Source organism: Chaetodon trifascialis, chromosome 9, assembly GCF_039877785.1.
Source record: "Chaetodon trifascialis isolate fChaTrf1 chromosome 9, fChaTrf1.hap1, whole genome shotgun sequence".
Lineage (NCBI taxonomy): Eukaryota > Metazoa > Chordata > Actinopteri > Chaetodontiformes > Chaetodontidae > Chaetodon > Chaetodon trifascialis.
Window position 1 is genome coordinate 22,551,159 of NC_092064.1, and position 15,652 is coordinate 22,566,810.

Here is a 15,652-nt window from a genome sequence, read left to right on the forward strand (position 1 = left end):
ATTTCTTTTGTCATTTGCTGCTTTTCTCTCTGTCCATCTGCTCGGCGTCACAGCATCACCACAACTCAGCTGTCACTCTGACAGAGACACACAATGAGCGGCTGTGTTGCACTCTGTCATTGACATACATGCGCGTGATTGAACAAGACACAGCGACCGGACGAGCGAGGGAGACTGACAACCGTCCAGTCTGCTGCTGAAAGCTATAAACTCATCTCCACACTCTGTGTAACGGAGTACAGCTGCATACAAGTGTGTGAAACAGGAGACAGAGTGTTAGTGTGTGCGATTAGTGTCCTAACGCTCAGTGTGCAGCAGCCATAAATGGGCTCAGTCCAGCCATAAAAGGGCAACTTAATTAGCGGCGTAAATTTATCTACATACTTAAATTAAGACAAAATCAGAGTATAACCACATTATGTCTACATTTTCTGACCATTAAATCCAAAAATGTCACTGACACTGACACAAATAGCTGTCTATGGATGTTCAAACAGTCAATTTACAAGGTGATGGTCTCCACAACAGCCAAATGAGCTGTGCTTTTTTCTAAAGCTACTGTTAAAGGTAGCTGCTGTCATTACTGTTTTCACGACGTGTACTCAAAAGATTGTGGTAGTTTCATTAAATTTACATTTGGAGTTTTTGGTCAATTACTTTTTGATAATGTTGATGAATAATTAAATGCTGCTTCAACCACCGACCAAAGTCCTCTGCTATCATTATTATTTCATTCTAAATCTGTCATAGCAGCACAAGTGGCACAATGACCTTTAAAACTTTTAAGATCACAAACAAAATAAACATATACCTTTACCCCTGTGAGGAACTGAAGTTGTTAATTAAATTGCTGTGAAGCAAACATCCTAGCTGGTTGATTGAGTCATTTTCAGAAGTCTATCATGGGCTTTGCTGCCTCAGTGATTCCGGCAACAATGTTGCTTAACTTCTGTGTCACTCAAAGCGAGTTACTCTCAGGCAAAATGGCCTAAAAATGTGACTTGTAGAGACTCTCATTCCAAAAATCTATAATAGCTGAAATTGGGCACATACCGTATGTAGTTGCCCTATCATGCAGGAATAAATCTGCAACTGGATTTTGCCATATGTTGTGCTAATGAGACAGATTTACCATGCATTTTAGTGCCACTAGCTTATGAGATGACACTGCTGCCAAAGACACATCGCGTATATTGTGAAACAGGCTGTGAAGATTTCCCCACATGTGTCTGGAGAGAGCCACTAGATTATATCAAACACCTTCAACCATGAAAGATAATTATTAGCCACTCCACCAACAGGAAGTGCATTATAGATGCTCTCTATTTCCTGCTGAACTAAATATAGATACACTTGAGTGATTTATATAGGTTTTGCAGAGCCATTACTTTAGTTTGGCCAGTGTAAGGGAATACAGCCACAGGGAGTGCAATATATTTGAATCATTTGGCTTTGCGCTGTCATGATGAATGAATGGAGTTGGTGGCTGATAGTGTTGCCCCCAACAGCCGTGATGCGCCGGATGGTGTGTGTGCGCTGCATGTATGTTTGCGTGTGCCTTTGCATCTGTGTATGTGTGTGTGTGTGTGTGTGCATGGAGCCCGTATGGCCTCTATCAAGGTTCAACAGAATGCTGTGAAGGCGTGAAGAGTAAAAGACCAGCGGGTACAGATGTGCCTGCAAATGTAAGCAAGTGGAATTAGCACCTACTCGACAACCATTAAGCCTGTTAATTAAAATGTAGGTATTAAACATCTGTGGACAGCTCAGGCAGCAGCCATCCACCAGGCTTCTCAGCATCTTCAAGTCCCATCTTTGAATTAAATGAGCTTTACTCACCTGCACACTCTGCACAAATCTCTCCTCTTTATTGTGTTCATGCTCCATATGGTGCTGCTTGTTGTTTGCAGGATTTGCTTTTAGACCCTCTGAATCCTCAACCTAAGAAACGCTGCTGTCACTCAAACCATATCTGCCTTTTTATGACATCCCACTGGTCTGCATGCTTGCTTTTATATGTGTTTGTGCATCGAGAAGCACTTTAACCAATGGGATCCTCATCCTTCTGCAGTTGCAGCTGTCTGCACTGTTCAGCTGAGAAGACCTCTGTCATACCTCTGACCTTCTCTCACTATCTGCAGTTTCTCACCATATCTCTTCACCTGTCCGTTCCAAATAATGAATCTGAGGAGATTTATTGACAGGGCAGCCTCACCAACCAGCCACTGCTGCTCACGATATCACACAGCCATGAAATAGCTCTTAGCAGACATAAATAGCAATAATGTGAGGAACATACTGGCTCATTTAACCCCTGACATAACCTGGCACTCCGCATACCAGCCTGCTCTGTGACCGGGCTCCATTTCTCTCCAGCTCTCTTTACTTTAACCGTCCTTCTGTTTCAGCAGGGATGCAGTCAGAAACATGAAGCAGTTCAGTCCCTTGATGTGAAGCCAACCTGACAGACGAACGATCAAATCATAATTAATGCGCAGGAAGTGTTGACAATTTACAGTTTCACAGCACACACTGTGCCAACACACGTGGTACAAATCAAAGGAATCAAATGTGGAGCAGAACAAACAAGTGGAAATCAATAGCACGAGCCTTGTCGGTCTGGATTTCATTTGGGTGTCTGAACATTTTTGTAATATCCTAAACGTCCAAAGTATTAAAAAGTATTTTTATGAAGTAGAGAGATGAGGTGAATTGAGGTAAAAGCTGATTGATCGCTCTCATAAAATCTATATCAATCACAAAAGAGAAGATGGAGAAAAAGAGACAGATAAACGTTTATGGCAACTCTAACAAGGATCTTTCAGGAAAGAAAGCCGGAATCATTATCAAGAAAATACCATTAATATTTTGTCAATTCATTATCTGCTCTGTGTGACCTAATTCATTTGCAGTGAGCGAGCGTGAGATAAGAGATGAAACCAGTTACAATGCTGCTCCAGCACACAGAAAGACACCAACTCTCATGCACATGTAAGCAATCTCTCAGGTTGTTGATGCCTCTGCACCACAAGAATATCTCGTCGACGTGATATATTTGTGAAATGGTTCCATTCTGCTGCATTTCTCAGAGATCTCGGCATTGTCAGTGTTCTCTCCCCATTTTCCTTTCATTCACTAGAATAGTCAGGCAACCTTATGAGCCAATATTGCCTGCAGTGGAGTCGGGGAATAGCAAATGAGACAAAATCTATAACATTCTGCAGTAGGCTGTGCAAAAAAAAAATAAAAGACACATTCCCGGGCAGAAGTGTTGTTGGCCACAGCTGTTGGCAGGAGTGTTCATGTGCGAGTTTGTTGTTCAGTCAGAAAATAATGGCAGTAATCAGTGTTTTTAACAAGTCAACAGAAACATGCTTTAAAAATGGTAATGAGAAACAGCTTCAGTGAAAGAAATTGTGTTGTGCCATTATTGCTGTTTCTTTATCCTTTAAGAATAAAAGCTTGCATTTCTGCTTTTGTTCCAAAACTGTTAATTAAAATAAATATGCAATCATTGACCTATGCTGGGAATGGCAGAAGCGGATGTTCCACTCAGCATTTGCTCAGCTTGCTGTAAAATCAAGGCTTATATAAACTACCAATAGAAGCAGAAAATGATTTTCTGTAAAAGTTATCATTTACAGATGTTTGCAGCATTTGGTATCATTAAATTCGAAATAAGATATTATAGAAAGCATTGAGTCAATATTGATTGAGTTAATGAGATTTTTTCCTAGTCATTAAAAGATGCCTGTGATGAAACGTCCTATTATGGAGACTTTATGATAACATATCAGGGATGCAAAAAGGATGCATGAAACAGATAATGTGTTCTGAAGATATTTGTAGTAATATTGTATAAATTCATCTGATATTGAAGCCTGGCGCCATGCATGACAAGCCAAAGTTATGGACCGTCTCAACAGTGTATGTCATAAAACCAAGAGAGCATCTCAGATTTTTTAAGAGATATTTCAGAACAGCTTAACGCTCATCATGCACCCATTATGTACACAAACTCCGATTTTACAAGAAAAAATCAGTAAAAATGGCTGAAATCTCCCACTCTGTTTTCATTAATGATCACAAATTTTCAGTTTAAACTTTTTATATTTTTGGAGGTGTGGTTTAAATATGAATCAAAACGCTTTAGCATTTTATTAATGTAGGTGTATGGCTGTTATATTATATATATATTATATTATTATTACTGTATGTTTTGTTCTTATGCATATATGTATGTGGGTATATACAGTAGAAATACAGATAACAATACAGATACAGATAGCAGCATTGCAAGACACCCCTATAACATGTACTACAGTATTGCAGAGTATAATATTACAGATCATTACAGATAGTGATGCTTCATTTAGCTCCATAGGGCAATATTGACATGATCCATTTTGTCAAGCCATGGTCCACAGAAGAATGAGCCCATTCAATCAATAATCTAATACACTGCTTTAACATTAATAACCACTCTGTGCATGAACATGACAGTAAACACTGTTTGAGTGCGGAGTGAGTCGAGGCATTATTTAGCAAAAGCCAATAGCAGGAGCGAAAACGCCAGGGTGCTTATCAGGGTCTTTGGAGAGACACAGGAAATTGAGTTTGTCCAGTCTAATGACGGGCAGAGTCACACAGCTCTACAGACGTACCATTTCTCTCCTATTAGCAGACATGTGTTATTCATGAGGGCAAATCTAGTGTGAACTATGCCTCACTGATATTCTGCACAGTCCCTTCTCAGTCTGTCAGGGGACCCCAGCCATTGTGTCTTATTCATTTATTTATCTCTCTCCGATTCTACACCCCTGTAGAAAAAGGGAACTCGGTGGTGATGAGGTCACGGGGTCAAACGTGATTCTGCCTGTGAGGAGTTATCAATAGCATCTGTCATCTGTAATCAGGGGGGAGGAAAACGGGGTGATGGGGGGGGACTTGTGAGGAGAGTGTTAAAACACAGCCCAGGCTCCGACCAGAAATAGCTGTGTCTTTTCCTTTCCAAAAACACATTATCTCTCTTTTAGACCCTCTCCTTTATTCTGCCAAATTCCAATAGGCACTACTGGCATATATATGCTCCGTTGTGTCCAAAGCTATTTATATAATACAATTTGAGCTGAATGGCTCATTGTGTGAGCGCACAATGCAGAAACGGCACACATTAATTTCTTACATTTTCATTTAAGGACACAATATGTATTTCTTCCTCTGTGCTGCAAACCACTCTCCCTATTCACAGCTCTGCAAACAAGCATCAATCAGCCTTTTATGCTTGTCACAATGGCATGATCTATCTCATTCATTCACAAACCTGATGCATGCGTTCATGCCCGAGAATGTATGACTCAGTGTATCCATAGAGCGATTGCACATACATACATGCAGTAGACCACATATAATATTTCTACGACGTGGTGTGAAGGCATGTGTGAATTTAGGTTGGCATCTGTATTTATAGTGTTTTGCACGTGCAAATATATGTGGTGCTGAGGTGAGTAAGCAGGCAGGTGTTAAAGTCTCCAGTGGAAGTGCATGTTACACCAACTTCAAAAGAGAGCACACATGACCTCAGCGTGGCTCAAAACAAGAAACACGGTGTACGCTTCTCCCTCGCCACTCACTCTGCATGCAGAAGAGAGCATGTGAGATACTTTGAGCATCTAAGGAGCATTCACATCACAAATTCACATCTTCTGAAGCCTCATCGGGGATGAAGTTAAAAGACTTTGTTCGCGGGAAAGAAATGAGGAAGATATTGCACCCCTGATCTACCATGTTTTTTTTCCCTTTATGTTTTATCACCGCAAATAGAGGCATTTTGGCAAAGCAGTAAAATCAGCTATTTTAGAGGAAGAGATTAGGCAGGATAAAGAATCTATTACTTCGTCCTGACAAACTGAGGAGAGTGAGAGTGAGAGGAGGCACATCCATGTGTCCAAAGCATAGTGGAGCACTGATTCAAATTGTCTCACTATCTAGGCAGCATCTACATTCTCATCCCCTCGCGATGCCTGTGTATCACACTTATCAGTCTCTCTCTTGCTTGCTGTGATCATTCTGCTGTTAGAAATCTGCTACCTAATTCTATTGACGTGCATGAAGTACAGTGTTAATGGAATAAGTTTAAGGCTTCAAAAATATAATTACTGGAGTGAGAGAAGGATCAGTTTTATGAATAATGGAATCTCTTGGATGAATCCCTGCAGAGGCAGGTGATTGAAACGTGTATCATTTCAGCAAAAGACTGATTTAATTTGTTGCATACTGTGTTTTCTTTAGAAGAATGCTTCTTCTGTGGGGTGGGTCAATAATATAACAAACTGTGGACAAATACCAAATATCAAATGACTAAGAATCTGCATCTCAAGTACCTGGTGGCTGCTGCTTAATGCAAATGTTCCTCAAACAGCGGCTGGGAAAATTCACGTGTCTCGTCTTGCTTATTTGTCTGATAAATAAAGTAAACCTTTATTTCCCGAGAGTAATGCAAAACGTTTTCACCCATTTACTCAGTCAATAGGTGCCATGCTTGATACATCTTGATGGAAATGGAGAGTAGAGAAAAAGATTGAGATGAAAACAGCTGCAGTGGAACAGCTTTCTTGTTCAGTCTTGATGGTGCGACAAATCTGGATATAGCCAGTAATACACTAAAGGATCCGTGACGTGATGCGGGTCATGACGTTAAAATGAAAAGTCTAAATAAAGCCAAGGCCCGCTGCAGCACTCCCATGGCACGTCATGGTCTCCAACGCAACATATTCACATGCATGCCAGCACACATGAACGCATACTCACGTTCAACCTTTTGACAGTGTTCAACCGTGAAGAATCACCTCATTTAGTGGGCACATTTCTGGTTTAGGAGGATGCATGCATTTTCATTGTTGCCCAGTGGCAGGGCTTAACAAATAGGATTAGATTCATGCCCAGGAGAGCACACTCCTGTTCAGGTGACACACAGCTCCCTGCTCCTGCTCTGCAACTAGACACAGAAAAGTACTGTTAAAGGTCAGTGGAGTCAGACGCTGAATGTCACAGCTTAGCCACAGTTTGGCGAGAAAATACATTAGATAAATACGCCTGTCTCCTGGTGGAGAGTGATTCTGCAGCCCCTGAATTTCCAGCATAAAAGACCCAGGATTACAGGGTGAGTTAAAAGGCAACAGAAGCATATCGATTAGAGGCAGTGAATCAGGCCTCCGCTATGCTGTGAATAACAAATTGAGTAGAAGACAGCCAGGGGTTGTCAGATGGAACTTTCATGATGGGCTGTGAGTTGTGCTCATTTTCGATGAGACTGTGGATAAGTCACATCTCCTGTCTAAAGGATCTAGGGAATCATGTCACCGATCAGAAAGTGCCTCAGAGCAGCTTACTACAAGTTTAAGTAAGCATTCCATGCCCCATTTAACAACACAAAAAGACTGATCACAGCCTCCACTTGCTGCAAAGTAGTGCCAATGGATTCAGGGAAGGGATTGGACTCTTAATAGCACATCTCCCTAAGGTGGGAGAATATTGGAACTGGTAATTTCTGAAATAGCCGCATATGTGTCGAATCAGACAAGATTGTTGCATCAGGGACCCAATCAGTTTCACTGAGATGTCTTGTGACTCACTGGAGCAGGTGTTATTGTTTGCTCTCTTCAATAGACTCCTCATTGTGCGCCTAAACACACTCGGTGGATTCAGTCCGTAAACTGTGACAGATAAGGTCCATATGTGTAGCAAGCGCTGTGGCACAAGTCGAACCAATCAGAGAGACAATATCACTGCTTTATGAAAAACAAAACACAAAATGAATCTAGGCTGAGCAACACATGTCCCCATTTGGCACAAAATAAGAATATAAATTTGTTTGCAGATTCGTGACTCAATCCCTTGTGGACTCTGCTCAGTGCTCGTGTTTCCTGACCTGTGGTGTATGCATCAATACATACATGCATCCATTTATAGCCAGGCTAGACGCATGCGATGTCAGTGTCAGTCATCCAGCTACTGGATGATTTTTCATGACAATTTGATCAGGTATTCACAGTTGTGAGCTTAACATTTGTGTTTCACTGTGAAATATTTTGGCCAGTCTTAGATTCATTTAATCAGAATTGGCTTCATTGGCCAATTGGTTCAAACAAGGAATTTTACATTTAGACACTGCACTCAATGTATTTGCATTGGAAAAAAGACATAAAGCTCAATGAGGACAAAAAGAAGTAAATACAGTGACATTTACAGTGTGTTGGGATTTAGATGTTGGGCATGTTGATATTAGTGTTAGGGACAAGTACAGCCTCACAGAGCCACTAGTAGATGCAGACTTGTGGTGTTATTCATATAAACAATATTTCTCCTTTTCAAGTTTTGAACTACACAAGAAGGCACTGAGTCAAAACATGAAATTAAAATGAACTCTGCACTTAATTCGTTTTCCTTTTCTCTCCTGTCTTTCTTTGTGTGTGCGCGTGTGTGCGTTTGTGATTTATGTAATCTCCTCTCTTTCTCAACCTTCTCCTCTGTGTGTATGTGTGTGTGTGTGTGTGTGTGTGTGTGTGTGTGTGTGTGTGTGTGTGTGTGTGTGTGTGTGTGTGTGTGTGTGTGTGTGTGTGTGTGTGTGTGTGTGTGTGTGTGTGTGCTCACTGCAGGCTGTGGGTTGGAGTTCCTGCTGGTTCTCTGTGGGCTTGAGCTTTCCTGGTCTTGCCCCCGTCACTGTATCTGCTACACTGCACCCAGCACTGTCTCCTGCCAAGCCCACAACTTCCTGTCTGTCCCTGAAGGCATTCCCCCTGACAGTGAGCGCATCTTCTTGCAGAACAATAAGATCCATCGCTTGCTTCGGGGCCACTTCAGCTCCGAAACCGTGACTCTCTGGATCTACTCGAATAACATCACATACATTGAGCCCTCCACCTTCCACGGCTTCACGCTGCTCGAGGAGCTGGATCTGGGAGACAACCGCCACCTGCGCTCCTTGGCTGAAGACACCTTTCACGGGCTGAGTCGACTCAATGCGCTACACCTGTACCGTTGTGGGCTCAGTTCACTTCCTAATAACATCTTCCAAGGCCTCAGAAATCTGCAGTATCTCTACTTGCAGGTACACTAGGCAGTTTTATTCTGGTTCATTTTACGACCAAGCCTCTATTGGGGCTGTCAGTTTTTGAAATAACAAATTTGACCAATTTGGATTAATTTGAACACAACCCACACAGCCTGTTCTTCACTACATTATTATAGTTAATATTCTGTATTCACGGTGTCTCCACTGCCTCATCAAATCCAAAATTCTTGAACACATTATTTGTCAGATGGTTTGGTGTCATGATTATCCATTCAGCACTGTTTGCTAGTTTTCTCCATTTTGCACAAATAGCAACAACAGCCTAGTTTACTGAAGGCAACAGAGCATGCAATAGATCAAATGGACTGTACATTTTAGGATTATTTAGTACTATAAGGGGATATTAGTATTCATTGCATCTAGACACAAGTTATGGTTGCAGTGATACAGTGCAGTAACGCTGGAATGAAAACATTGCATAATATGAAATATCTTGCTCTCTGTATCTCATCAGGATAATCATCTGAAGTTCCTGCAGGATGATACATTTATGGACCTCCACAACCTGAGCCATCTGTTCCTGCATGGAAACCGTCTATGGAACATTAACCAGAACACCTTCAGAGGCCTGCGAGCCTTGGACCGACTTCTTCTGCACCAAAACCAGATTGAGTGGGTTGACCGCCTGGCCTTCCATGACCTGAAACGTCTCACCACCCTCTACCTGTTCAACAACTCTCTGATACAGCTGTCTGGACAGTGCCTGGACATGCTGCCCGCCTTGGAATACCTGCGCCTCAACGACAACCCCTGGTCATGTGACTGCAAGGCCCTGTCGCTATGGGAATGGTTGAAACGTTTCCGAGGTTCGACATCTTCAGTGGGTTGCCAGGCACCAGCTGATATGGTTGGGAAAGACCTCAAGGAGCTGCGCAAGGAGGACTTCCCCAACTGTTCGCCCACTGTACCTAACTCGGAGTCCAGAGCCCAGACTAACAATTTATCTGGCACGGTGAATCCGTCCATGAATCGCGGTGTAGTGGTGGGCTCTGGAGGGCAGACCCACATAGTGCACCCCTCGAGGCCTGGCCGTTCTCGGAACTGCACAAAGCCTCGTAACAGGGTGAGCAAGGGGAAGGGTGACAATGAGGTTCACCACTCAAAGGAGGTCATGGCAGACAAGGAGGATTCCTCCCCAGATTTCACAGACGGGGGCAAACATGACCACACGTCTCCAGACGGCACCGTCACACGGAGGAAGCACAAGTGCACTCCCCGGACCACTGTTCGCCCCCCTAGTGGGGTTCAGCAAGCCAACAATAGGGCAACCTTATCCCAGTCCTTACTACATGTCTTTGCCCTCTTTGTGGCCTTGATAACAACAAATATTGACTACATTCTCCGTTGACCTTCAGAGGATTTGGCAAATGCTAATCACAAAAAACACAGCCCTCAGACCCTCTCTTGCTCCTGCACTACAAGGCCTGTGTGTCTTTTCTGTATGTGTGTGTGAGTGTGATTATATGTGTAAATGTTGTGTAGGGAGCTTTACTGTTCAGACAGAAACAGGCAACAAAGCATCAAACATCTACAACAGAAAGACAAGAATCGGAGGGACTGAGAGTCAGAGAATGATAAAAAGTTAATGCAGACCAAGCTTGCACTGCCACTTATGCCAGTATGATTTCATCTTCATATGTCTTGGTGTATTTTTTAAACTTCTGTTTTTCACTCAGCTGGAGCTCAGATAACCAAAATTTGGTGAAAATAGAGAAAAAGAGGACAGAGACGACAGAGCAAACAAGGTAAAACTTGCTAGCTCATTAGCTCTGAGACAGATAAGCCAGTACAAGTTCTCCATCCAGCTTTAATTTTCAGTTCACAGGTTTTAAATTATTATTAAGAAGGGACAAATGGAAAGTCAATGACCATGTGAATCCTTCAGCGTCAGTCCTATATTGCTCATCCTTTCTGCCAAATATTCTTGTGTTGCATCCTTGCTAACAAGTGGTCCGAACAATTGGGTCTAAGTGTTACTCATAGAGGAGGTAAAGAGCAGACATGGCAATAACCTATCAGTCAGTATCACACATAGCAATGTGCCATTCTCATAAGAAAATGGAAATCTATGGCCACAGATGTTGTGAGGCTACAAACAGAGCAACCAGTAAGCGCATATTCTGTATGAAGCCCTAACAAATTGTAACAGCGACTCTCTTCATAATGGTGGCTTTTTCAGGTACTGTACCAACCTTTCTGCCTATTTAACAGTATTCCTCATTGGTATTACATTTCTACGCACATCTCGGCTTCCATCTTCATTTATACCATGTCTCTCCCTCTGTGCAACTGAATATTAAGCTGCTAATTGTTTCAGGATGTCATGCGCTATTTTCATTTGCTTGGAAAAACAATTGGTGTCTCTGGGAGATCAAGCTGTGAATATCGAGGAGTCCGTCTATATCTGTGTCAGATGTTGTTCATTTGATTTTTCTTAGACACAAAAAGGACCTAGAGACAGATCCCTGCTGCAGGGCCAACAGGAGCCTTAGAGGTCGAGGGTCAAACGGGGCTTTCTCAGTTTCCCAGTGAGGTTGTGCTGAACTGATCCCTCCTCGGTGAGGGCGTACCTGCCTTACTGAGAACATGAGGAACACATTTTTCTTCTTAATCACTAAACTTCAAAGGAATACAAGAACAAGACTCAAGAAGAAAATGTGTGTGTACCTTAACTGACTCGTGATCAATAAAAGATAAAAAAAAAACATTTCGAATGGAGCATGGCAACACAGGGATCATGCAGAGAGAATTACGCCTGTTCATTAACTGATGTGATTGTTCATGGTTGTGGGGATCCAAGACCAAGACAATCGCTTCTGAAGTAACGAGGGGATGCAGCACAATGCAGATCGACAGACGGACAGTTACGGGACATCTCGCTGTACTTCTGGAGCTTTTGTGCCTCCCTTAAACTTACTGATAAGCTGGTGTTTGTATCAATGATGTGAACTGTAACGACGGAGACAAGAGGACTTCTTGCAGTGCTGATATTAATCATTTACTGTATTACTATGAGAAAAACAATATCAGTGACATCGATGATGATAACAGGGTTTTCTGCTCCTCCTGTCAGGAGGAGTCTTTCAAGTTTTGATTTTCTGGTGATTTGTTTCTTTACGTGTTTTTCATGTTATATTTTTAGATTCTTTTTTTTGTCAAGGCACAAATCCTCACCTCCCTCTTTCTCGTTCGACTGTATGCCCACTCATCTTCTTTCTTTGCCATAAATCAATTGTTCAGTAAGTTATCATCAGAAAACAACAGTACAAAAATGTTTATAAAGATATTAAAATCTATATCTTCTTATGTCTACCGTTGCAGTCTGACTCTGTTTATTGTTGCATTTATGGTTTTAGAGTAAAAGGCATCCTTGATTCCCCTTTTCTTGCCTTTCTTTTTCATTTTAATTCGTTTAAACCAGAAATTGATTCTGTCAGCAAATTTAGCTTTTTTCCTCCTCTATATTTTGCACCAGTTTGCAGTTCGTCCCCCCTGATCAGACCCTGCTGGCTAAACTTCAGCTGCTTCCTACAAACAAATCCACTCTTCCTGTAAGCACCTTGCGCAGTATACAATGCAAACACGGGTGAAATATAAGTGGAATAAATCAGCAGCAACATGCAGGAGAAGACACGAAATAAGTTCCTGACCAACAGGAAAAGAAGGAAATTCAAAGATGACACAAGGGCTGTGGTGTGATATATTGTACTTCCATAAATCATTGAAAAGCACTAAGGATATTAATGAAAGTGTCACATGGAATCTGTAGATATTCCAGGCTATTATTATTATTAATGGGCCTTTAGAGCATGAATTCTATTTCCTCTTCTTTACATTCTCCTCTCCATGATAGAAATTGATCCGCAAGTAAGTGTTCCATTAAACTTTCCTCTCTCTTTTTTTTTTTTTTTTCAAATTCTGTTAAATGATGAATGAGCACAGGAGGAGTGGTTATATGCATGGATGAGAGTGCTGCGTAATTATATTTAAACTGATAGCAGGTCTGGCATCTGGTGTTTGATGCTCATCTACTCACCACCAGCGGCTTTTACTCCCCTTCCAGCTCATTCCAGCAACCATGTCATAATTATTTCTACTGTTTTCCGCTTTAATATATATAAGTCCCTAAAATCTTTCTTTTTGGTTGCAAGATTAAACATTTTATTGCTGGAACAGCCCAAAAACTGTCATACAAATGAAATTTTATTACACTAAGAGAATTACACTTTGGCTGGAAGCCGCATGCAAAATCTTGCCAATTTTCTACCTTTGGGGATGATGTGCACAGTTAAACAATTTCTTACCAAAAGAAAAAAAAAAACATCTTTTTGTTTTAATTGCACCAAATGCTTCCAAATATGCAGTGTCTATGTAGATTTTTTAAGGACACCAAAGTCAGTCTCATCCATAATGATCAAATCCAAAGTCAACGAAGAGTTTAGTTTTAGTTTTTAGTTTTTCTGTGTTTACGTCTGGATGAGCTGAATGAGATGTTAAATGGTAAACAGGAATATTATGAGGCATCCCTGCATCCATTTGTAACTATTTGCAGGAGCTGATGGGGTGTGGATTCTCTAATAAGCTTGTTCATATGCACACAAACATCCATCACTGTAATTTAGGGGGTGAAAAAAAGGAAACATGCTCTTACTAAAGTGAAGAACACACAATTTCATAAATCTGAGAATAAACATGCTTATTTGCTGTGCTTGCAGCTGTAATGTCAACAGATCGTTTATAGATATATATATGTACATATAAAATCTTTGAATTTTATGCAGACTGTAGGTTAAATAAAAGGCAAGTTTAGTTTCATGTGGAAGCTGCAAATTGTTCAAATATTTCGAAAGAGATTAATTTGAATAAATTATTCCCTTTTCAGGTTAGGTTTAACTGTTTAGTAAGCTGGTGGTAAACAGGGGAAAGCAGCACCATGGGCGAGCTTACAGGCCTGATGTTTTCAGCAAAGGCCCAAATCTCTTACTGTTCATCACGTGTGGTATTTTTTGTGCTAAATCCAGATCATGGCTGCTTAGGAACCAATTTGTTTCAAACAGAATGGTTGGAGTGCAGCGCTGACAGAGACAGAGCTCCTCAACCCCCCACATGTAGTCTTTTTGCCAACCCCTGTCACTGGAGCGCCAGCCGGGAGAGCTTCAGTGGACAGCTTTCATGCAGTCAGGCAACCAAAATGAAGCAAGAAAAGTAAACACACAGCGTGACAGCTACTTTTACTCAGAATTAAGTTGTAAAGGCTTTAAAAAATGTTCACTCAAGCTGATAACTTCAGCATGGTATTACAGTCAGCAGCCGGCACCCATGGTGCCTATGTGCAAGGGCACGGGCATGTTAGAAAGCAAGTCGCGGGTATTAAAATGTCTCAGAAAGTCCAAAAACTAGCTCCTAGTATTGCTGTAATGATGATAATGAAGTGTTGAAGTTTCCGCCAGCCACACTTCTCCTGCCTAGTCCAACCCACAGATCCCAGAAGGCAATGGGAGCCTCAAATGAAAGCCCTGCAGGTGTGTTCCTCCACAACTGCCCCCAGTTTACTCAGTCACAGGCACCTGATAATAACCGTTTGTTTATTAGCTCTTGTTTCAAACACAGTTTTATGCTTCCAATTTAGCAGTTGTTAATTCTAATGTGCAACTTAATGCCTTTTTTAATGACGTTGATATTTCTTATTGAATCCATTGCTCCATAAGGTGAAATAAAAGAGCGGTTCAGTTCATTCATCAGACGAGGATGAATTAGACACTGGGTAAATTCTAGCAATGTGGGACAAATATTTCAGAGCACCTACCAACAGAAAGTTGTAGTTTTATGAGAGGGTTTGGTGTCAGACTATTTCTTGGGCAAAAGGGGAGGCTAAGTCAGAAGCTAAGCTAACCGTCTCCTGATTGTACCAGGACATTAATTTTGTGCATCATCATTCTCATTCCAGGGTCAAGTTAACATATATGTAACGATCAGTTGGATTTTCAAAATAAAGCTTGCTTGGAAGCATTTCAGGTGACAGTCACACTTTAATTAGATTTGGGCACCAAAACTTCTTGGTCAGGTTAAGGAAAACATGATTTATGATGGTTTGGGTTTCACACTGGAATCAAAGGCCAGTCTCCTGTGTGATGGTCCTGTGTTCGACTCCTCAATCCACTCAGGTCGCCTGCCCACACAGACACACAGCTGTTTGTGCTTATTAGTTTGAAAGTCCAACCAAAATGTCCAACTATTCCTTTAAGGTGCTGAGAGGTTTTTGCAAAGTGCTGACCCCTTGTGATGTGAAAAACAAAACCAAAACCAGTCACAGCATCAACGTGGAAGAGGAGTTGTTCACCAGGACTCACAGGAAGTGGACCTTGAGTTAAGATTATGCATTCAACTGCAAAAAAAATCAATCAATCAATCAATTCAATTCAATTCAATTCAATTCAATTCAATTCAATTCAATCTTATTTGTATAGCGCCAAATCACAACAGAAGTTGTGATTCAATGAAACCTCAAGGTTAAAATTT

The 15,652-nt window shown here is 41.4% G+C and overlaps 1 protein-coding gene across 1 annotated transcript in view; it reads left to right on the forward strand.

The window, feature by feature from the left end:
• Nucleotides 1-12,443, forward strand: part of rtn4rl1b (reticulon 4 receptor-like 1b) — a 131,801-nt gene extending 119,358 nt beyond the window's left edge. The window contains exons 2-3 of the mRNA XM_070970026.1: nt 8,658-9,109; nt 9,588-12,443. Of these exons, the coding sequence (XP_070826127.1) occupies nt 8,658-9,109; nt 9,588-10,481 (1,346 nt within the window). The 3' untranslated portion in view covers nt 10,482-12,443. The remainder of the gene's footprint in view (nt 1-8,657; nt 9,110-9,587) is intronic.
• The last annotated feature ends 3,209 nt before the right edge of the window (nt 12,444-15,652 follow it).